The sequence below is a fragment of the Styela clava genome, chromosome 8 (assembly GCF_964204865.1).
Source record: "Styela clava chromosome 8, kaStyClav1.hap1.2, whole genome shotgun sequence".
Lineage (NCBI taxonomy): Eukaryota > Metazoa > Chordata > Ascidiacea > Stolidobranchia > Styelidae > Styela > Styela clava.
Genome location: NC_135257.1, coordinates 5388211 through 5411150, shown reverse-complemented (window position 1 = coordinate 5411150; position 22940 = coordinate 5388211). Strand labels below are relative to the sequence as shown.

At 36.7% G+C, this 22940-nt stretch overlaps 3 protein-coding genes and 1 long non-coding RNA gene across 4 annotated transcripts; all 4 read left to right on the top strand.

Annotated features, from left to right (window-relative positions):
- Nucleotides 1-14836: 14836 nt before the first annotated feature.
- Nucleotides 14837-15391, top strand: LOC144425703 (uncharacterized). The gene has a single exon (XM_078115223.1). It carries the CDS (start codon nucleotides 14837-14839, stop codon nucleotides 15389-15391), a length of 555 nt encoding a protein of 184 aa, XP_077971349.1.
- Nucleotides 15392-17115: 1724 nt separating this feature from the next.
- LOC144425702 (uncharacterized) lies at nucleotides 17116-18776 on the top strand. The gene is made up of 4 exons (XM_078115222.1): nucleotides 17116-17532; nucleotides 17583-17914; nucleotides 18070-18502; nucleotides 18561-18776. Exons 1-4 carry the CDS (start codon nucleotides 17116-17118, stop codon nucleotides 18774-18776), a joined length of 1398 nt encoding a protein of 465 aa, XP_077971348.1.
- An 11-nt stretch (nucleotides 18777-18787) lies between these two features.
- On the top strand, nucleotides 18788-19519 carry LOC144425701 (uncharacterized). The gene has a single exon (XM_078115221.1). It carries the CDS (start codon nucleotides 18788-18790, stop codon nucleotides 19517-19519), a length of 732 nt encoding a protein of 243 aa, XP_077971347.1.
- Nucleotides 19520-20201: 682 nt separating this feature from the next.
- On the top strand, nucleotides 20202-22703 carry LOC120345393 (uncharacterized). Its single transcript, XR_013477669.1, has 3 exons — nucleotides 20202-20262; nucleotides 20464-20673; nucleotides 20962-22703. It is a non-coding gene; the product is annotated as an uncharacterized LOC120345393 (long non-coding RNA).
- Nucleotides 22704-22940: the final 237 nt, after the last annotated feature.

The window sequence follows — 22940 nt, the reverse complement described above, 5'->3', positions numbered from 1 at the left end:
TAACACGTCAGCATGTCCTCAGTAAATTGTTGCTAGCTGTACAGGTATAAAGGCATAAAACCAGTAAACAAACGCGAATGAATTGGTATAGACTAGGGGTCGGAAAAACTTTTGTCGTTCGTAGGCCAAAAATAAAGGTTGCAAGGGAATGGCCAATTAATCCGATTTTTTCACACAGATCTCAGGTAAATTTCAAGCAACGCGCGAAGACTGATAATTTGAATATTTTCTGCGTCATCAAACCATTTGCACTCGGCATCAACTTTTTTACGTTCTGTTGCCATTTGTCTAATTATAATCACTTTATAGGCTCATTAAACGAGTGATTGTGAATTATATACTTGTTAAGGTTATAATATAATTTAGAGTCTCGAAATAAATTCTGTTTCGTAAAGAATATAATCGTCAATACAGTTGTTTTGTTAATATAATTCAGTGAAGCGTCGCGGCCGGATTATATTGTTCCGCGGGCCGTAGTTTGCCGACCCCTGGTATAGACTATACATTATAGAGTTATAGACTGACAATGTTAAAGGCGTCGAGTACCTAACGCGACATTAGCGCCGAAGTTGGTGCGCATATTGCGCAGACTATAACGGTTTGGCAAAAAGTCATGAGCGGTCTAGGAGGAGAGACGCCACGCCAGCGGAAACACCATTTTAATACATTTGTCATGGTGTATATTTGGTGTATTTCGTGTCTTTTTGCATCAGGTTTAAATATGTGACACTTTTCTCCATATGTCAAACTCATTAGTGTGAATTTTCTTCCTCACTGTGAGTTCCCTAGGATTCAGGTTTAATAATTTTTTCATTCTAAAATTGCTTTGTTAAGCAGGTAATACGTATGCCATTGTACACAAGTGTTGATTGAAACACGCACTGCTGAAAATTTTGTTATTTATTAGGTTAGTTCATGCTTCGAATAATTTTGCTGCATTTCAATACATTTGGCCCCTTGTTTTTTTTGGTTTGTCTTGGTTGTAAACTGGATCTCCCGTCCACCGCCTTGATTCTTCTTGATTTCTTTCTAAGGAGAAAATTGCATGTAATGAACTCGATTTGAAAGAGTTATTGATGAAATAGCCCCTTGGCTTGATATCTCATGAATTTCGTGTTATAATAATTCGATATGGAACAAGGTATTTTCTTGTGGTGAATCATTTTTTATTTCTATGCGAACCGAAAACTCAAATATATTGTACCAACACATGCTTTCTTCTTTACATATATAAACAAAAAGAATAATTTCGTTTATCTAGACATCCGTTTTTTATTGCAACTGATACATTAACCATGTGAGTTTTTTAAAAATCTGATCATGAATTTATCTGGATGTGGTATGTACCGAGGTTTTATGGCAATTTGTGTGGTTTGTTCCTATTATTATTTTTTTTTCATTTTCATTCAATTTCTTAAGTCACTGCACTGAAGAAAGCGTATTAGCATAATCGGTGATAGCTGCTTTATCTTGTGCTCACAATCCCATAGTGACGTGGAAAGTGATTCCATTTCAAATTGTTTCAATAGCTTTGCGCAAAACATTAATCTTATTCACTTTGTTAAAATCCACAGACAAAGGGATTGAGCTTCAATAATATTATCATAGTAAAGCAAGTATAAGTAAATGGCATGTGTGATAGAATTGAAATTTTAATTTTTCGTTCTTCTGAGAAATAAAAGAGATTTAATGAGCATATAGATGTAAACACTGAATTCTAGCTTGTATCAAGGCAAACACTGAAATAAGAGCAACTAGGAGCGTTCCAAACACATTCTTTTGGTAAAAATTCTGACTGTTTTACATCCGTATCCCGCAGGCAGCGTAGGCTAAATTATTCATAGGTCGTGGTATTCGAATATATTCGATTCGATTTGTTCATCCCTGTGGAAATTCAACCGATATATTTAGCTTTTTAATCTTATTCAAAATGTTTTAAAAAATAGGTGCGAATACTGATGTTGAAATAATTTTTTGCGCGAAGGGATCATGTTCGCGGTATTTTTGCTGCTAAATTTTCATATCGATATTTTTAATACCTGGTAATTATGAAGAAATAAACCAATCGAATATTGGTGGATGTTCCAATGTGTAAACTACGACGTTATATTGGCACAAAATCATGCGCACGTAGCTCAATGTAGCAGTTTGAGAGGATAAGTAAACACTCATTAATTTTACCACCCACAGTAGCCAGATCCTATGAGTTTTTTAATTGAACACTGGGATTACTAGCGTCAGTACATAATGTGTCTGAATCAATTAACGCATCTGGAATCCCAAACATCAATTTTTTATTATGTGATATGACCCATTTTCAATCTGAAATAATGTGCACTACGAATAATGCTCAAAAGACTATTGTTTTCACCCGTCTGCCCTGCACACTTGAGGTAATAATTACATAGTATCGGCAATATCGGCTTTTTTGAAATATCGGCGTTTTTAGTTGGTATCGGATCGGTATCGACGACAAAAGTGGTATCGGTACATCTCTGAAGTTGGACCCCGATCCGACTTTTTTATAGACAAATCCGTATCAAATTACTATCAGTGCGCTCATTGTGGCAATCTGAAAAAAGACAACAACACAACATAAACATCAACATATTTATTCATATTCAGAAGCATTCTTACCGCTTCCGAATGTACCCCACGCTTTTATCAATTCTATCAGGCCCACTTAACGTCAGGTTGATGCTGATAGTATTGAGTTTTTGCATTTACGCTATTGCGGCGAGGTTGGGACTTCATGTAATGGACAATATCTTAAATCGTTTTCTATTTCGCAGTGTTGTTACATGGTCTAGCGATAGCTGGTGCAAGTTTTTGGTAAGAAAATATATTTTCTCAACATACAGATAACATGTTTGTTATGTAATTTCTTATATTTACTGATAAATTCTCATTCGAAGTGTGAATATACCAAGTGTATAATCACATTTATGGTCGATATGTTGAATCCTAACTTAAATCCGTTAACTTATTTTGGTACTCTCGAAGCAGGGTTAGGGCATAATTTTATTCCGATTTTCTTTTGAAACAACCCAAAACGAATCCCGGAGGGATTCACAGTACAAATAATCAATGAAATATACAGAAAGGGACGAAATTTTGTGGTATGTTTTAAATGTAATATTTTAACGATAATGTAAAAAAGAATTTAGACTCTGTATTCACGGAAATAACTGATCTTCAGTTTGAATACGATGAATTGTAATTTAACTAATATTGAATCAATTTTAGGCTTGGCTAGATAGAGGCGACTGTTTATCAATGCAGTGTTTTTAATTTTTAATAAATTTAGGAATACTAGTAATAAAGATTATAAAATACTGTACAATATTTGGTTTGAATATGACTACAATGTTCTATGGCTAGTCCAACACTAAAATTTTGACCACTCATGCAGCACTACGTTCACCTCGATATCTAGACTTAGAGAATGCGAATTATTAGCGTCTCGCGCCTTTCCTTCGGTCTGTTTTATATCTACATAGTATTGATATGACTTGACTCTGTCGCAATTTTCTTTTTCTATTTAACTTTGACCTCTACCGAGTTTGAACATTGAATATGAAAACGGCAGTTGAGTGATATATACAATTTCATATATTCTGTGTAAATTTTTGTAAATAATATTGGAAATGTTGTAAAATCGTATATACTTTTGCTTTGAGTGGTAGAAGTTAATGTAATAACGCTCACCGGCCACGGCCATCCTTGATGATTACCTAAAATATTCGATATCCTTAACGTTGACGGGGAATATTCCACCTACTAATTGTTGGAGCAGGGTTGTGCAACCTTTAATACCAGATACAAATAACTGGGTGAAACTGCGAGACGCACATTTATTCAATACAGGCAGTCACAAAAACAATGAGCTAGACGTTGGGGCATTATAACGCCATAGGCATAAATAATAAATTGGACTCGGGCATAGGCTTTGCAACGCAAAGGGATTGGAATTACTCGCACGTACCTGATTGAACTAAATTAGAAAAAGAAATTTCCCTGTGCGCCGCAGGTTGCACACCCCTGACTTAGAGTGTAATATTAGGGAAATCTTTTACAAGTTTCCTATTTTATATTGCATTTATTCGTGGGGTATTCGAAATTCTCGATTATTTGGTCATCGGACCATACCACAAAAGACACATTCTGAAAACTCATTCCTATAAATAAGACATAAATTTTTACAAATCGGGTGCAATCTTGGATTACACCTAAAAAATAACAGTTAAAAGCCTCTCTTGTCCGACTCGCCTAGGATTTCAATGTATTTCGCATTGTGTTTCGAAAATTCCACTTAATAAATCATAGAGAAGTTGAAAAAGAAGTTTAAGTTCTTCATTATGGTGGCCCATCGTTGTCACGCGTAAAATTGAAAAAAAAAATTAAAAATAAAATTTAAAACTGAAAATAAAAGTAAAATAAAAAAAATAGTGTGAAAAAAACATGAAAAAATGAAAAAAAAAAAATAAAAATGTAAAAAAAAAAGTTAAAACGAAAAAAAATAAAAACGAAATAAAAAAAAAAACAAAAAAAAAATTGAAAAAAACAAAAATTGAATAAAAAGAAAATAAAAAGGTTGACAACGATGGTCCGCCTCGTGGCCCATCGTTGTCACGTGTTTTTATTTTGAGAAAATTTGCTGCTGCTTGGGACCAACGTTGTCAGGAAGAATCCTACGCGCACAAACGGTGTTCCCTGGGGTTCAAACTCACTTCGAATTTCCTTGAGCAATATTCAATATGAAAATGTTTTATAAATTCTACATGCTACAAGTTCAACTACAAGTAATATAACTATAATAATGATAAGAGAATATAGAATTGGATACGAAAATTCGGAAAATTTGTTTTTACGTGTAGAAGGTAATTGAATTGGAGAATGCTGCTTAACTGCTAGGTTGTCCGGACACACGTGCGATGCCGGTACCGTCTGATCAAAGGTGTTATAGTCGCTTCGCGCCTGACCGTATCGGTGAAACGAATGGGAGATACGGATAGTCTAGTAGAATATAGACTACTGAAACACTCTCTGCGCCTGCCCCATACCGTACAGCCATAACATACCGATCCAGACCAATGATCCATTCCTCGATTCACTATATTCTACAATCTACAAGACTATCCGTATCTCCCATTCGTTTCATGAGTGATTGCATGGGTACCGTAACGGTCAGACGCAAAGCGACTATAACCCCTTTGATCAGACGGTACCGGCATCACACGAGTGTCCTTGTTAACCTTTTTATTTTCTTTTTATTCGAGTTTTTTTTTTTCAGTTTTTTTTGCATTTTTTTATTTTGTTTTTATTTTATTTTCGTTTTTATTTTAATTTTTTTTTGCATTTTTATTTTTTTTCATGTTTTTTCACCCCTATTTTTTTTATTTTGCTTTTATTTTCATTTTTTTTTCATTTTTTTTTTCAATTTTACGCGTGACAACGATGGGCCACCATACTTCATCAATGAGCGCGTCTATTCATTTAGCAATGTCGTTTGCCTGGGATACTCCGTTGTAATATGTAATAATTCGTTGAATCAATTATGTATATTTCGTACACATAAGCATTAAGTTTTGAGAAACTTTGGAGATGATAACTATAACATTATAGAAAGTTTGACGAAGCGAGCAGGATTCGGTACTGATTAGTGATTACCATCTGTATTCGCCTCATGGAAGCGATTGTTTCTGAGCCGTTGGAAAAACCTAGTTGATGAAAATAGTGAGGTGACAGATATACAAGCCACGTCACACATACGCGAGTAATTACCGGTTTTATTAATGGTATTTATAATGGACAAGTGAATTGGAACTTGAAAATATCGTAAAGCAGACGTGAATTAACGTACATGAAAATAATGTTGTTTTGCATTTCTATGATTTTTTTGAGGTCGTCTGAAAGTATACGAATGTATTCAGACATAGAGTATCCCCAAATATAACTCATGTCAAACGCGACGAATTGATGCCCCTATCGTTGCTATGTGTCTCACATAATATAACTATAGCGTCGTAAACATTACCTATGTATTATACAAATATAACAGTTTATTGTTTGATGTTTACTAAGTTTGGGAATTGTTATTGATATCTTATAAAAACATTTGAATTTTGTTACAGGTAATCGGCACGATTTTGTGTTTAAGGAGTCATGGAATTGACTGGAAGCGAGTATTGCAACAGGTTTTTGGGAAACATATAGTAAAAGTAAGTACTATATTTTTTATTCATAACTAATTGGACTAATATTGACAGTATTCTAATTTATATATTTATCTTCATTATCTCTTAGCTTTCATCAGGAATTTAAAAATATTTATTACAATTGCCATGGGCTTCTCTGTAGATGGATATTGGGCTAGCTGCCATATAAGTAATATATTGCTCCAACATTTTGCATGACTGGTTGCGTGCTTACAATTAAACAACCCTCTTTTGTCGTTCACAGCTTGATATACACCATAGAGTTATACTACGATTGTAGGTAGGAGCCACATATACAAACCACCCACACATTGGCCTGTTAAATGTAAAGATATTTTACCCAGGCTAATGATTCACTCGCTTAATCATATTTGAATATTGGCGACAAATAGGTAGACGTTTGGGTAAACAAACCGACTGTGCCCAAGAAGCGCTGCTGGCATGTGGCCATTCCAATTTTCCACTAGTTTTACTCCGCTGTCCATATTTTTAAATATCTTCGAATGGCTAGCATCTATTGCTACGCCATGTTGCTGCTCTGTTGATTTGCGAATGAAGACAGCTTCGCAAAATCCCTGAATACACAAAACCAAAAAGTATTAACATTCGTGTTCTCGTTTTTTCCCCCTATTAATTCAATCGGGTTATTTGTGGGCGTCGCATCGATTGAGTTCAACCCTGCGTAACATTTCGAGACCTTTTTTTCTCGAGCTTTGTCTTGTCGCGTTGAATTGTGTGTGATGCTCGGCTATCAACGCTCCTGGTCTGCTTTCTAAATAGTTTGAAACTTCTATTTCAATTTTATGGACTGTTATACGAAAGCCATAGAACACCTTTTTCAAGTTTTCAAGAGACTAGGAGTATACATACTCAAATAAATTGTAGTTGAAATATAACAATATCATTTTTTTTATGGGTTGTGACTTTTGATGGCATGATGTTAATTAGTGCTATGTTGACTTGGTGGGCAGCAAGTATATTTCAATCCCAATGCGAACCATGTCATTCGAAGTCAATTTTTATAATATTGTTTAATTGAATGATGGAATGCTTGCATTTCACTAATCAAACTTAATCTTAGGGTTTGTGTAATTTCTAGATTCCGCTGGTATTGCAAGTCAACTGACGTTTTTCGCATGTGACTGCATTCAAACAAATAGCGGAACATGTTCGAGTACTCTATTACTTTGAGTTACAAATTTGACTTATCTTTGCACAAAAAAATTGAAAATTGAAGTTTAGAAAAAGATCGTAACTAATTTATATATATATATCAGTTTCGTGCGTCAACTTCGCATATTTATAACCCTTTTTGTGACGACTATCCAAAAATAACAACAGCATATCCATCCGTCGTTTGAATTGTAGATGCTCCCAAAGTATTTGTACTAAATGGCGAAATACTTGAACACAGTATGTGTACACAGTGAGGAATACTGAATATACTTACTTCGAATGGGTAATCCTAACACCTGGCATAAAGTTGTGAAGTTAAGGTGAAATGTTTTCTACCTGTATGTTGCTGGATACAAAATTTAGAACCCTCAGACAATAACTACCCACACCAAGTATTTGTCACTCCAAAGACGTGAAGACACTTAAAGATTTTGTCAAAGTTTAGGGAATGATTTCATGTTCATAGGTCGGTGGTGAAAAGGGCTAGACGGCTTGATCTATTGTCTAACTATAGTTACCAATTAAATTGTGGCACTGGTTAGCCGGTCAATTAATTTCATGAGCATGATGGCTAATACCGGTTTATGAACCACCTCCCGCACACACCGGGAATCAATTACCAGGATATACGAACTAATGGCACGATATCGAACGTGTGCCTAACGCTTAGATCGTTGATTAAAATATCTTTTCTTGTATTGTGTATTTGACTGACGTTGAATTGAGCGAAATTGTGTTAGCGAATAATAATATTTTAGCATATATAACATTTCAAAGGTGCAATATAATCCAATAAGCAGTGTGGTGTCGATGACCAGCTATGGGCAAAGTCAATTCGTTTTGTTTGGACGTTTCTAAGATTTTGGATACAGATTGGTATCACTAACGAACGTAAATATATTGGTGTACATATCCGGTCAAATATTTCCCTATAGTGAATAATTTTTTAATCACAAAATCAGCGTCGTTATAACTCACTAACGCTTTCGAAATTCACAACCTTATCTGCAAATCAGTCATATCCAAATAATTATTCCAATAATAGGCCATATATATATATATATAGCCTATAGAGGACTTGCACGGGTCACGTGACCTTGTTTACTGGACGGCAATAAAACAAAAACGTCCATTTGGCTCCTGTCAGTTGCAAGTCGGATTATACGTTTCCGTGTTGTTTGGCTGTTGGAAATGGTTATTTCGTATTGTTCCGCTGGATGTACGTTTAGTATAGACAACGAAATGAATCTTCAGTTATATTCCACTGTTTTCAAAAGATCCGGAACGTCGCGCAGTGTGGATATCATCTATTGGCAGGACTGCTTGGTGTCAAGTCCAGAAGCCATCTCACTTGTGTTTCACTGTTTGCGGACAGCACTTCGTTGATGGTGAGTCATAATGTGCCGTTATCAATTTTTTTAAATATTCATAAGCTCCCTCATTTCAATGGAAAGCAGATGACAAACTACTGTTATTGGTAGGCCTAGGCGTAGGCCTACTTCTGTACTTGCAGACTCGACTCGTGTAAGGTATTAATCAATAATTGCTATATGGTATTGTTTCCCTAGTTAGCAGGTAATCTATTAGTAAGTGTGAAAAGTTGAACAGATAACTAAAGTTCAACGCCAGTGCTAATGCAAAAAATAACCAGAATTCAATTGAATTCTCCATCTAAGAATACGCTCGCCACCGCATCTCTGATCCCCCTGGGAGTTTCACAGGTTGCAATCCCATGCGGGGATAGTTATGTGCGAGGGGATTGCAGCTCTCGACAAGTCCATGCTTCAAAAACAAATAACTGGCTAACTAATCCCGACATAGAATGGTATCATAATCGTACGATGTTGCACCTTGCAATCTGTCACCAACCACAGATAAATTCTATCCTAAAAACTACCCACATTGGTAGGCATAGTTGCATTTTAAATTGAAAGAAATCTTCATTAATGGTCAGAAGGTGTTTTCTGATTGTTTTATTAGTTAGCAGGTAATTTATCACTGATCTGATACACAAACTTGGCACTGTCAAATGATGATTAGTGTTTAATTTATTTTCAGGAAAAAAGGAAGATAACCAATTATCATCTGCTTATATGTCCCATTGATATTTGAATTTTTGCCATCTCCAGAGAGGAAGTGAATAGTTAGAAAAAGGGGGATTTTGAAGAAAGGCAAAAGGCATGAATTTCAACAAATTCTGTTAACTTGCATGCGTTGCAATATTAATTTGCAGTTGTACGCATAAACATTTAATGTGTCTTTCGACTAGACCAGGGGTCGGGAACCAATGGCTCGCGAGCCATATATGGCTCTTTTGGTGACTGCATATGGCTCCCAGAAAAATCTAACTTTCTGAGGCTAAGCTTACTATTATTACGAGATTTGAAACTATTTTATAGCCAAATATGGCAGAAAATTTGCCAAAACGTTTTGAGAACGCGAGCCAAGCGCATGTAAGAGAATTACCAGACAGGCATTGTGACAAAACTAGGAGATTCTGTAACATATATTGTGACATCACAAATTGATAAAGTCGTATTTGACATAATTAGATCTGACTAGCAAAACTAGTTTTTAAATACTACGGAAATGCCTAAACAAAAGAAGGGTGATGACTGATGACATGAGTATCGTAGATTTCAACTTGTGCTGTATATGAGCAGCCGTTATTAAAGTCCTGTAGCAACAACATGCAGCATCAGAAGTCATATTAACATATATTGACATTGTATGTGTTGACTTTTGAGTAAATATTTCAGGCCTGATTGAGTGAAGAAATTCTATATGGCTCGCACGAAAATCCAATTGTAAATATGTACCTTTTATGGCTCTCTTGACCAAAAAGGTTCCCGACCCTTGGACTAGACCTACCACACTTTAAAAGAAGTCGCCTACACCCCTTTTCACTAGAACCATATTACTGTAAAATATTTGATAGAAATTACCCCCGAGGCATCATATCTTCCATTTGAAAGGGCTGTGGAGGCAGATACATTTTTACTCTAAATTATGGAATGTTACTTCCAGGTTATCTTATCCTTGCTTATAGATATCTTGAGGTCAGTGACTCCAACTGACCCATGCATGCCACACTGAAAATTCTCTTGTGTACCGATAAAATTAAGCTGTTGGAGCCTTTAGACCTTGAAAACAGTCGAATCTGAGCACGATGGATGGATTCATGTGAAACACGTAATATTCATTTATAAGCAAAAATATCCCATCCTGAGCAGCACCGATCCACAACCTACACAAATCGGTGTACTGTGCGCATTCACAAATCTTTGCGAATCAAGTGTGCCTTTTGACTAAAGAAAATTTAGCATTGAAATGGTCAATCTCAATATCACCCTAGTATCTGCAGATAAAACCAATTGTTTTTTAAAAATACATTTTTGATGTGCTTTATTTTTCAAATATAATTTATAAATATTGTAAGGTGTGTGATACATTTGGTACCATGAATACCATTTGCAAATTAGCTTGGGTTACACCCCTCTCAAATAAAAGTTTAGACTCTTAAGTCATATCTCCTAATATTCTTTAAACAAAAGGTTGAGGCTAGCCGGCTACCCATCAGGATTTTCTTTCAGATCACAAAGTCGCAACATCACGCCTCGCTAAGTTGCATTGGCAACTGTATCTGGTTGTAGTATCGGTGTCCAACTTTAGACTGAAACCTTCACTACCAGACCCACCGAAACAATTATTTTCTTGATAGGGTCGTCCCTGCCTTTGATCGATAGATTTTATGAAAACTCTATCTGTATCCATTATCTTACTGATATGGGTGCGACCATGGAATAGATGGATGGCAAAGTATAAGTTGCAACAAGACCACAGTGGCACAAGACCTCAGCTTGTGTGACTTGATAATACATCCTTAGTATCTATTTATTGATGCTTATCGTAATGACAAAGTAACTTGTGATTACTGTGGATTGGTGGAGATAAAGTGGAAAAAAAATAAAGATAAAGTGGACACTTTATCTCCACCAATCCACAGTAATCACAAGTTACTTTGTCATTACGATAAGCATCAATAAATAGATACTAAGGATGTATTATCAAGTCACACAAGCTGAGGTCTTGTGCCACTGTGGTCTTGTTGCAACTTATACTTTGCCATCCATCTAATCCATGGTCGCACCCTTATCAGTAAGATAATGGATACAGATAGAGTTTTCATAAAATCTATCGATCAAAGGCAGGGGGGCAGTTATTTGTTTTCAGAAGCATGGACTTGGATGGTGGGGAATGGTCGTAACCGATCAGCGGTCAAGTGAACCACCATCGGTGGGAGTAGAGCTGCAATCCTCTCGCACATAACTATCCCCGCATTGGATTGAAACCTGTGAAACTACCAGGGTGATCAGAGATGCGGTGGCGAGCCTATTCTAAATGGCGAATTCAATTGAATTTTGGGTATTTTTTCCAGGCCCCATGGTGTTAAACTTTAGTTATCTATTCAACCTTTCACACTTAGTAATACATTACCTGCTAATTAGGGAAACAATACATGATAGCAATTGATTATTAATTCCTTACTGTCTTACACAAGTCAAGTCTGCAACTGTACGTAGGCCCACGCCTAGGCCTACTAATGACAGTAGTTTGTCATCTGCTTTCCATTGAAACGAGGGAGCTTGTGAATATTTAAAGAAATTGAAAACGGCACACTATCACCACATTATCACTCACCATCAACGAAGTGCTGTCCGCAAACAGTGAAACACAAGTGCGATGGCTTCTGGACTTGACACCAAGCAGTTCTGCCAATAGGCAATAGATGATATCCACATTGCGCGTCGTTCCGGATCTTTTGAAATCAGTGGAATATAACTTAAGATCCATTTCGTTGTCTAAACTAAACGTACAGCCCACGGAACAATACGAAATAACCATTTTCAACAGCCAAACAAAACGGAAATGTATAATCCGACTTGCAACTGACAGGAGCCAAATGGACGTTTTTGTTTTATTGCCGTCCAGTAACAAAGTCACGTGACCCTTGCAAGTCCTCTATAGTAGTTGAAACTGCCTCTTTCGCTTCATTATATTTTTTGTTGTTTACCACTGGAGACGCTGGTGATGCATACGTTCACAGATTTTAGTGATTGTGACTTCATAATACCCCGTGCGCGTTCGCTGCTTCAGGACCTTGATTCGACCTTCTCAGGACTGTGGGATTGCAGATTGGTGGTGCGAGGTTAGGTTTTCGTTGTCTGGTTGCAAATTTGCAGTCCCAAGGTTTTAAATTGTATTTTTAATATATTTAGATTTAATAACATTAACTTGATTTCATTAACTGTTCCAATCAACTGTCGATTGTTTTGTAAGCTGAAAGCTACACTGTCAAGTACGTATTTTAGTTTATTGTTTTTATATTTAGGGAATATTTCGGTTGTACCGTGTTTTATAATGACCATTTTTGTAATCAGCCGCAACTGTTATTTTACTGGCGTTAACCTGTTAAGTTCAGTTCTAATGTGTACAATTTTGTTTAGTTAATGATTTCAATTGTCGACTTATTTTTTTCCGGCACATTATTTGTTGTAATTATTGTTTGTTTGTTTTAGTTAGAAAACCGTATCCACGTATTGAAGTATTGTCGTAATCACGTACTGTCGTATTCTCGTACTTCTAACATCGTACCGACGTATTTTCGTACACCTGTACTTTCCTGACAATAAACGACATCAACTTGTACTGTTATACGCGTCTTTTTGCATTGGAGTGACAAAATCAGTTTACTAAAACAGATCGACCATCTAAGAATTACACCTGGTGTGGGCGCTAAAGGCACTCCAAATTTGGCGTCTACATTAGTTTTTTGACAATTGCAATACTGCAACAAAGATTTTGAAAATATGGCCGAATCAAATGACAATATCAACGTACCAGATGCCGATGATGAAATAGTGAACAAAGACAATAATATGTCGGAAAATATGTCGGTTACTGGATCTTCTGAAGCAACTGAAAATAATGTAATTGCTTTGCTGACTATTCCAACACAAGATATAATTCCTGTTTTGCCTAATGAAAGTCAATCAACTTCTAAAGATTGTCATAGTGCGTCAATCAAAGATCTGTTCCTAAGAAGTCCTGATGTAGAGTCAGATGTCCAACTAAGTTCAGAAAAGAACAACCAAGGAGCATCTGTAGCATCTGGCCTTGCTAAAGAAGGATCAACAAATGCGCATGCTATGACAACAAGGTCGAAGATAAAGACTAATAAAAGCAGGACTTCAAAAAGAAACAGTCGACAGCATAGATCAGTAATAAGAAGTCTAACATCACGCAGTGGTACTTTTCGGTCGCAATCTTCATTTACATCAAGAATATCCGATTTAAGGAATTCTCAAATCGAAAATATATTTGAAACAAAAAAGTTGAATCAACAAAGGCGTACAGAACTGGAGAAACAACAGTTACAGAATCGCCTAGAAAATGAAAAACAAATATGGGAATATAACAATCAAGTAGAAAACTTAAAATTAGACAAAGAGTGGCAAGCGATTTTACAAAAACAGCAAGGTGAAGATGAACGCTTGCGTAAACTGAAGGCCGAAGAAGAGGAACAACAGCGTAAGCTCAAAGCTGAGGAAGAAGAACAACAACGTAAGAGAAAGGCTGAATTCGAAGCCTTTCAACATCGCCGCCAACAAATAATGCAAACAAGAAACATCGAGATGGCCAAGTTCAACAAGAGGAAGCAGATGAACCTACAAGAAACTGAAGATAAAAACCAACGTGAACAACTGGAACTGGACACTAATTTAAATGAAACTTTAGCAGAAAGAGGTGTTGTTATAAATACGCCCCCTGTTGCTGCTAGTGTAGAAATCCATCAGCAGCTATCAAATTCTGCCACACAACAAACTGAAATATTAAATGTGACCAGTCCAATATTACCAGCTTTAAGCACACCATTTTCAACACCAAGTCAATTTCCTGTTTCTAGAAGTTTAGATATGCAATATGAGGAACAATCAAGTGAACACCGCAGAGCATGGTGAGTCAGTTTCTTATTCCTCCTCTGATTTTGGGGTTTGCCGTCCACAAATGGTCCCGAGTGCGTGTGTGACTGTTGTTGAATCTGTGTGTGACATGACCCAAGTACCGTTAACATCTAAAAATTTGTTGGTGAGCTCTTGTAGTGTAGTGAATTCTGGTTTGACTCCTTGTGTGCCTGCATCATGTGTATCTAAGCCAAGTTTAAGGTGTTGTGAAATTCCAATGTCATGTGTGGGTGACGTCAGACAATTGCAGAGCAATGTCATTTACACTGGTGCTGGAACGAACCACAGTAAAATATTAACCAACATTCCAACTTCATTGAATACTATTCCATTTCATATGACTAGTTCAGCTGTTAATATGAACCGTACATTACCAACACTAATAGATAACCCTGGCAGAATTGAAAATGCAGGGCAATGCGCTCAGTTAATATTGGTTCGATTCAAAATCCTATTGTGGGCAGTCATCCAAGTACTGCTAATGCACAGAATGACAATATACCTATACAACAAGCAGCCAACCCGCAAGTTATATATGTGCCTCAAACTTTAGGTTTGCCACCGTCTGAACCCCCTGTATTTTGTGGTGATGCAGGTGAATATAGAGATTTCATTGATATTTTTGAAACCGTAATTGGTAGCAGATTACAAAATCCAAAGCACAAACTAGTTTATCTTCTTCAATATACAAAAGGCCCTGCTCGTGCTTTGGTTAAAGGATGCCAGCACAGAACAGATAGCTATGATGAAGCTATTCGATTACTTGAAGAAACTTATGGTCAGAAATTTCAAGTTGGCGAATCCTGCATTAATTCCATAGCAAATGGTCCTCGACTGAATTTGAGTAATAAAGAATCGTTAACTCTGTATTCAGCAGAAATCATGTCATGCAAAATTACGTTGATATGGGTTGAATACAAAAATGTTGCCTTCATGATCATAGAAAAAAATAGCTTTAAGAATGCCGCCTGAATGGAGATCTGGATGGTTATCAAAGATGGACAATGTACTACAAATAAGTAAAAAGACCTAACAGTAGAGGATCTTGCTGATTACGTCCGTGAGAAAACCAGAGAAGTATGCAATGTTCCCTCTATCGATTTTAATACTTCAAAACAAATTATTCCCGCAAAAGGCTCGAGGCCATACAAATCCTCATCTGCAACTACAGTTCATAATAATAGACCTGTACGCAGATGTGTAAAATGTGATGGAGATCATAACTTGAATCAATGCGATGAATTTTGAGGCATGACGTATGATAAAATATTGGAGTTTGTGAAAAATCAAAAGTTGTGTTTTTCATGTTTATTATCTGGACATTGGGTTAGGGAATGCAAACGAAACAACCCTTGCAAAAATGCAAACTGCAGAAGAAAACACACAACACTTCTTCATCCTCCGGATAAGGAACCAATAAAAGTTCCTACATCAAGTAGTCATGAAAGTACTACACAAATCCATAATGATTATAGGACACAAGCGTCTGAAACCAAATTTAATGCATTCCTAAATGCCTGTGACGAACAAAAGGTTTTGCTCAATGTTGTACCTGTTAGGGTACGCATAGCTGGAAGAAGAAATGCTGTTATAACCAATGCATTCTTTGACAATGGATCGACTTGCTCTTTTTAGTAATTCGCTAATGAATAAATTAAAGGTCAATGAACCAGTTTCAAATCTGAACATTCGTACTATAAATAATACTGTTGAACACAAGCAATGCACTGTTATAAAGAACCTCGAATTGGCAGATTTCGAGAAGTCAAAATATGTAAGGTTAAATCCCTTGTTTTCAAACGATCAAATTGGTGTTGATCAAACAGATATCCCTACACAAAGTGATCTTGATAAATTTAAAGAATTTAATTGTATTGTGATACCCAAAGCAGAATGTGATGTGGAGCTCTTGATTGGGAAAGATAATCTTGGTTTGCATAAACCATTGGAAGTGATTTATAGCCCAAACAATTATTTTGCATCGAGAACAATTGCCGGGTGGATGGTTAACTGCCCCGCGAAAAATGGAAATAGCAAAAATTGTACATATTTCACCAAATCTCAACTAAATCCTTTGTCCCAAATGTGTGCAGATGTTGTTGATTCTGCAATTGATGAAAAAGATGAAGTTTCACCAATTCAACAAGTTTTTCTTGACAAAGTTAGTAAGTCAATTAAGCTCAGAACTGATGGACACTACGAAATAGGTTTACCATTGAAGAATCCTGATGTTGAATTGCACTCAAATAAATATCAAGTTTTGCAGCGAGCGGAATCATTAAAGCGTCGTCTCCACAAGGAACCGGAATTTTATGCTGAATACAAGGATTTTGTTGTAAATATGATAACAATGGGGTATGCTGAAGAAGTTTTGAATATTAATGAAGAAGAAGGAAGGACTTGGTACCTCAGCCATCATGGAGTTCGTCATCCAAAGAAGAAAACATTAGGGGTTGTATTTGACTGCTCAGCAAAATCGGAAGGAATTTCATTTAATGACATCCTGTTACAGGGGCCGGATTTAACGAACAATTTAGTTAAGAGTTTTGTCACGCTTTCGCAAAAATATTGTAGCTGTTCAACGGGATATACGGTCCATGTTTCATCAGGTGAAGGTGAAAGAATGTGATAGAAATTTCCTTTGTTTCTTCTGGTGGAAAAATGGTGACATCACTTTACCCATGAAAATTTATAGAATGTCGGTTTTTCTCTTTGGAACTGTGTGCTCTCCAAGTTGTTGCAACTACGCTTTGAGGCAAACTGCAATAGATAACAAAGATGATTTTGAACAAAGCGTGATTGATGCAACTAATGATTCATTTTATGTTGATGATTTTTGTGATTCCAAACCGGATGCTGCTAGTGCCCTCCAACATATAAAGAGTGTAACTGAAATTGCTGCTAGAGGTGGTTTTGAAGTGACGAAATGGGTGTGCAATGACCGTGAAGTATTGGCCTCAATTCCAGAAGCTCACCGATCAAAGGAAGCAAAACGTTTGGATATCTCTATAGATGAATTGCCTGTTGAGCGAGCACTTGTCATGATATGGAACGCAAATGAAGATACATTAAGTTTCAGTACTAATACACTGAACGACCAGCTACCCGACGGGGTATGTTGGGTGTTGTGAACTCAATATTTGACCCTCTTGGCATTGGCCAGCCGGTCATTCAACCTATGAAGGTCCTTATGCAAGGATTGTGCAGGAAGAAGCTAGGATGGAATGATCCAATTTCTTCAGAATGTGTACAGGAATGGCTAAAATGGATATCTGAATTATCCAAGTTGAAAGATTTCAATATTCCAAGATGTTTTTTACCTCCTAATTTCGGTGAAACCAAAGAAATACAGATTCATCACTTTTCTGATGCATCTGAAAAGTCTTATGGTGCTGTTTCATATATACGTTTAACAAATTCTTCTGGACAAATTCATTGCTCAATTTTGTGTGGTAAAAGTCGATTGGTACCTCTCAGAGGCTCAACGATTCCCAGGTTGGAGTTATGTGCAGCAACAATATCTGCACGAAATGAAAAATTCTTTCGTAAAGAACTCAAGCTCCCAATTGATGCATCTATATTTTGGACGGATAGCACCACCGTATTACGATATTTGGCATATTTGTCCTGAAAACTTTTGTTGCAAACAGAGTGAATGTAATTAAAGAAGTTTCTGATGTGAATCGATGGTACTATGTACCTTCCAAATTAAACCCTGCAGGTGTTGCTTCCAGAGGTATGTCTGCTGATGATTTTTTAAACTACCCACGATGGAAATTTGTACCAGATTTTTTATGGAAAAGCCAGGAAGAATGGCCTGAACAACCAGATTTTCTGCATTCAATAGATGATAAAGATTTGGAATTTAAAAAGCAGAGTCCACATTTACAGATGTGTTTTGCGCTGAATACAGATATACCTACTGTATTAGACCAAGTTACTTCAAAATATTCAAATTGGTTTAAAATGAAGAAGATTGTAGCATGGGTTTTACGTTACAAGCGTGCACTGCTTTCCAAAGTCAGAGAGGATGTTTCTTGCAACTTGGGGAGTGGAAATATTAGATTTTTATCTGTTGAGGAGGTGAACTTGGCAGAATTCGAAATAATCAAAAAAAGAACAATTGAAACATTATTCAAAGGAAATTAATGTATTGGCCAAAGGTGAACAATTGCCAAAATCAAGTCCATTGTGTAAATTGCAGCCTATTATAAAAGAAGGTCTTCTTCGTGTAGATGGAAGAATTGGAGCATCAAGTCTTGAATATGACACAAAACATCCCATTATAATTCTTCAAGTTACAGGCCATAGTGGAAGAGAGTATGTTCTGGATATGTTCAAAAGTTCTGGATTATAAAAGCAAATGCCATGACACGAAATATTCTTAACAACTGTATATCTTGTCGCAAGAGACAGCGAGCACCTGAATCTCAATTGATGGCCGACCTCCCAGAAGATCGATTAATACCAGACAAGCCACCTTTCTCTTTTGTCGCTCTTGACTGTTTCGGTCCATTACTTGTTCGTCAAGGACGAAGCGAAGTAAAAAGATATGGTGTTATTTTCACTTGCCTAGGGACTCGTGCTGTACATGTTGAGATTGCGCATAGCTTAGATACATGTGCATTTATAATGTCACTCAGAAGATTCATTTCAAGAAGAGGACAAGTAGTTGAAATAAGATCAGATAATGGAACAAATTTTGTCTCTGGAGAACAAGAATTGAGAAATGCTATCAAGTCTTGGAATCAAAATCAAATACATAGATTTTTGCTGCAAAAGAACATCAAGTGGCTGTTTCAAACTCCGGCTGCTTCTCATCATGGCGGGGTATTTGAAAGACAAATTAGAACAATTAGGAAAGTATTCAATGCTATTTGCAGAGAACAAAAATTAACTGATGAAAGTTTAATTACACTTATGTGTGAATGTGAATCCATAGTGAATGGAAGACCAATAGCAACCGTATCCAATGATCCAAAAGATTTGACACCCTTGAGCCCAAACAATTTGTTGTTGTTGAAAGAAGAACCGATACTTCCAACAGGGGTATTTGATGCTAAAGACTTGTATGTTCGTAAGAGATGGAAACAAGTATAATACTTAGCTGATGTGTTTTGGAAAAGATGGAGACGAGAATACCTTCCTCTGCTTCGAACAAGACAAAAATGGAACAAAGTTCAAAGGAATTTAGCTAAGAATGATGTTGTACTTGTGATGGATGAAAATTTGCCAAGAAATGCATGGTTGTTGGGTAGCATTGGAACGATTTCCGACAACAAAGGCCGTGTACGTTCTGCTACGGTGCAAACCAACCATTCAATCTTAGATAGGCCCATAACTAAATTAATTCTTCTGTGTGCAAGTGACTCTGATTGAGTTGTGTGCGAAACCCATTTTGTTTGACTCTAGTTGAGTTGTGTGTATGTGAGATCAATTTCGTTTTCAAATTTTGTGATTTTGTTTTTGAGTGTGTAGAAATTTCAAATTTTTGGATGGCAAATTCTCAGTTTCTAAGGGGCCGGGATGAAACTGCCTCATTCGCTTCATTATATTTTTTGTTGTTTACCACTGGAGACGCTGGTGATACATACGTTCACATATTTTAGTGATTGTGACATCATAATACCCCGTGCGCGTTCGCTGCGCGCGCTGCTTCAGGACCTTGATTCGACCTTCTCAGGACTGTGGGATTGCAGATTTGTGGTGCGAGGTTTTCGTTGTCTGGTTGCAGATTTGTAGTCCCAAGGTTTAAATTGTATTTTTAATATATTTAGATTTAATAACATTAACTTAATTTCATTAACTGTCGATTGTTTGTAAGCTGAAAGCTACACTGTCAAGTACGTATTTCAGTTTGTTTTTATATTTAGGGAATATTTCGGTTGTACCGTGTTTCATAATGACCACTTTTGTAATCAGCCGCAACTGTTATTTTACTGGCGTTAACCTGTTAAGTTCAGTTCTAATGTGTACAATTTTGTTTAGTTAATGCCTTGCCGGCACATTATTTGTTGTAATTATTGTTTGTTTGTTTTATTTAGAAAACCGTATCCACGTATTGACGTAATCACTTACTGTCGTATTCTCGTACTTCTAACATCGTACCGACGTATCTTCGTACATCATAATACCCCGTGCGCGTTCGCTGCGCGCGTTGCTTCAGGACCTTGATTCGACCTTCTCAGGACTGTGGGATTGCAGATTTGTGGTGCGAGGTTTTCGTTGTCTGGTTGCAGATTTGTAGTCCCAAGGTTTTGAATTGTATATTTAATATATTTAGATTTAATAACATTAACTTAATTTCATTAACTGTTCCAATCAACTGTCGATTGTTTGTAAGCTGAAAGCTACACTGTCAGTACGTATTTCGGTTGTACCGTGTTTTATAATGACCACTTTTGTGATCAGCCGCAACGGTTATTTTACTGGCGTAAACCTGCGTTAACCTGTTAAGTTCAGTTCTAATGTGTACAATTTTGTTTAGTTAATGTTTTGCCGGCACATTATTTGTGGTAATATTGTTTGTTTGTTTTATTTAGAAAACCGTATCCACGTATTGACGTAATCACGTACTGTCGTATTCTCGTACTTCTAACATCGTACCGACGTATCTTCGTACACCTGTACTTACCTGACAATAAACGACATCAACTTGTACTGTTATACGCGTCTTTTTGCATTGGAGTGACAAAATCAGATCGACCATCTAAGAATTACACCTGGTATGGGCGCTAAAGGCACTCCAAATTTGGCGTCTACAGTAGTTTTAACTTTATTAGACAATTAAGGATGTTTCTTGAATGTTAAAATCTCCGCAGTGCTTTGAACTCGTAATAATTGTGTTTTTTTCATTTTCCCCCTATATATGGTAAAGAAATGCAACAGTAACACAGACTGATAGGCGTGGCAATTTTCGTTTTGTAACTAATTCTTGCGAATACAATATAACCTGCTCCGAAACGTAAATTTCCACAAGCTTTGGCGTGCCCTTCAATAAAACTATTACAGTTATATTTATCCAGTTAATCATTTGATTGTTCCTGTGTAATCAAATTCAAACCTGTGCAAGAATTCAAGAGATTAAAATATTCGTTCAATTCTATTTCATTTATATTTTACTTCGACAACGTTGAATTTTTCGATCTGAATCTGGTTAAAGAAATTCAAATGACGCATTACAGCAAGTTTGTAATATAGGCTTACATCTTTGTACGAAGAATGTGGAGTGTTGTAATTGTTACAGGAAATGAGGTGTATTCCGATACAATAATAATTAAGTTATCTCTAATGTTCGAAGCAAAACAGTTCGCAATTTCGGCACGTCATATTGGTATCGGAGAAGAATTTTCGAGACGAGTTCATTGACTTAGAAACAACTCTACTTACTGAATTGTCCTAGGCGATATAGGGCAAGGGTAGCGGCGTTCTCGCCCACGACCTCGAATCGTTATTGAAAGCGATAAACTGTTTTGCCTGTCGTTACGGGCACATCAATTCTTCGAGAATAATATAGCATTAGCAGCAAAGTTTGTTCAATTAGTTTAATTAAACGATACAAGTCAAGTAAGACGCGGCAGTGTGGCTCATCGTGCTAAGCGTTAGGAATACGCTCGCCACCGCACTTCTGATTACTCTGAGTGGGTTCGCAGCTTCGAATCCCATGCGGGGATGGTCATGTGCGAGAGGTTTGCTGGGCTACTCGCCGCCGTAGGGGGGTTCACGTAGCCACTGGTCGGTTACGGCTTCCTCTACCATCAAGTCCATGCTTCCAAAGACAAAAAAAATGGCCAACTAATCCCATACCCGACATGGACTGGTAACCGGACGAAAGGCCGTGGTTCGCCAAGCCATATTATCGGCTTTCCATTCTCCTGGAATAAATATGTAAAACATTCCAAAATACGCAAAATAATAATAAAATGTGTACATAAAAACAATATTTATAATATAGAAAAGCAACTTTTCCATTTCACCAATTATTTGAGGCCTATACCTACTAATTGCTGTCTTTCCCAGCACAACATTAGCTTTCTTTATGTGCGCCGAGATGTGTGGTTCGGGTAAATTCAGGTGGCATCATCTCACCTAATAAAATGAGACCTCATTCATGATTTTAATTTCTTGCCCTGTGTCAGTCATTTGAATCTTGATGTCGGCCCGTGAGGTTTTAATTGACGTACCAGTCAGAAAAAAACAGTTGGGAAACACTGTGTTAAATAGTTTGTAAATATGTAGGCCTAAAGATTGAAGGCAATATAAACTGTTATCCCAGATCTCTGCAGTATTCTACATCTCTGCCTGATTTTCCTTTGAAATACTAATGAAAGCTAGTGAGCCATCGCGCCCCCTTCGGGAACCGCTGCTTTAGAAATTAAAATTTGTTGCAAACCAGTAATAATTGTCTATAACCAGAAACTCACTAATCAATAAAAAATTATTAGGTTATAGTATCTTGATAGCAGTATTAACCACGCAAAAATGCCTAAAAGGTTTTCTTAAATTGGCTCCATTCCCCCAC

Excerpts from the sequence above, each read along its gene's own strand:
- LOC144425703 (XM_078115223.1), top strand. The coding sequence starts at position 14,837 with ATGCGCTCAGTTAATATTGGTTCGATTCAAAATCCTATTGTGGGCAGT.
- LOC144425702 (XM_078115222.1), top strand. The coding sequence starts at position 17,116 with ATGTCGGTTTTTCTCTTTGGAACTGTGTGCTCTCCAAGTTGTTGCAAC. Across the intron at positions 17,915-18,069 it reads AGAGGCTCAACGATTCCCAG|AGTGAATGTAATTAAAGAAG; the intron begins GTTGGAGTTATG and ends TGTTGCAAACAG. Across the intron at positions 18,503-18,560 it reads GATTTTTATCTGTTGAGGAG|GAAATTAATGTATTGGCCAA; the intron begins GTGAACTTGGCA and ends CATTATTCAAAG.
- LOC144425701 (XM_078115221.1), top strand. The coding sequence starts at position 18,788 with ATGACACGAAATATTCTTAACAACTGTATATCTTGTCGCAAGAGACAG.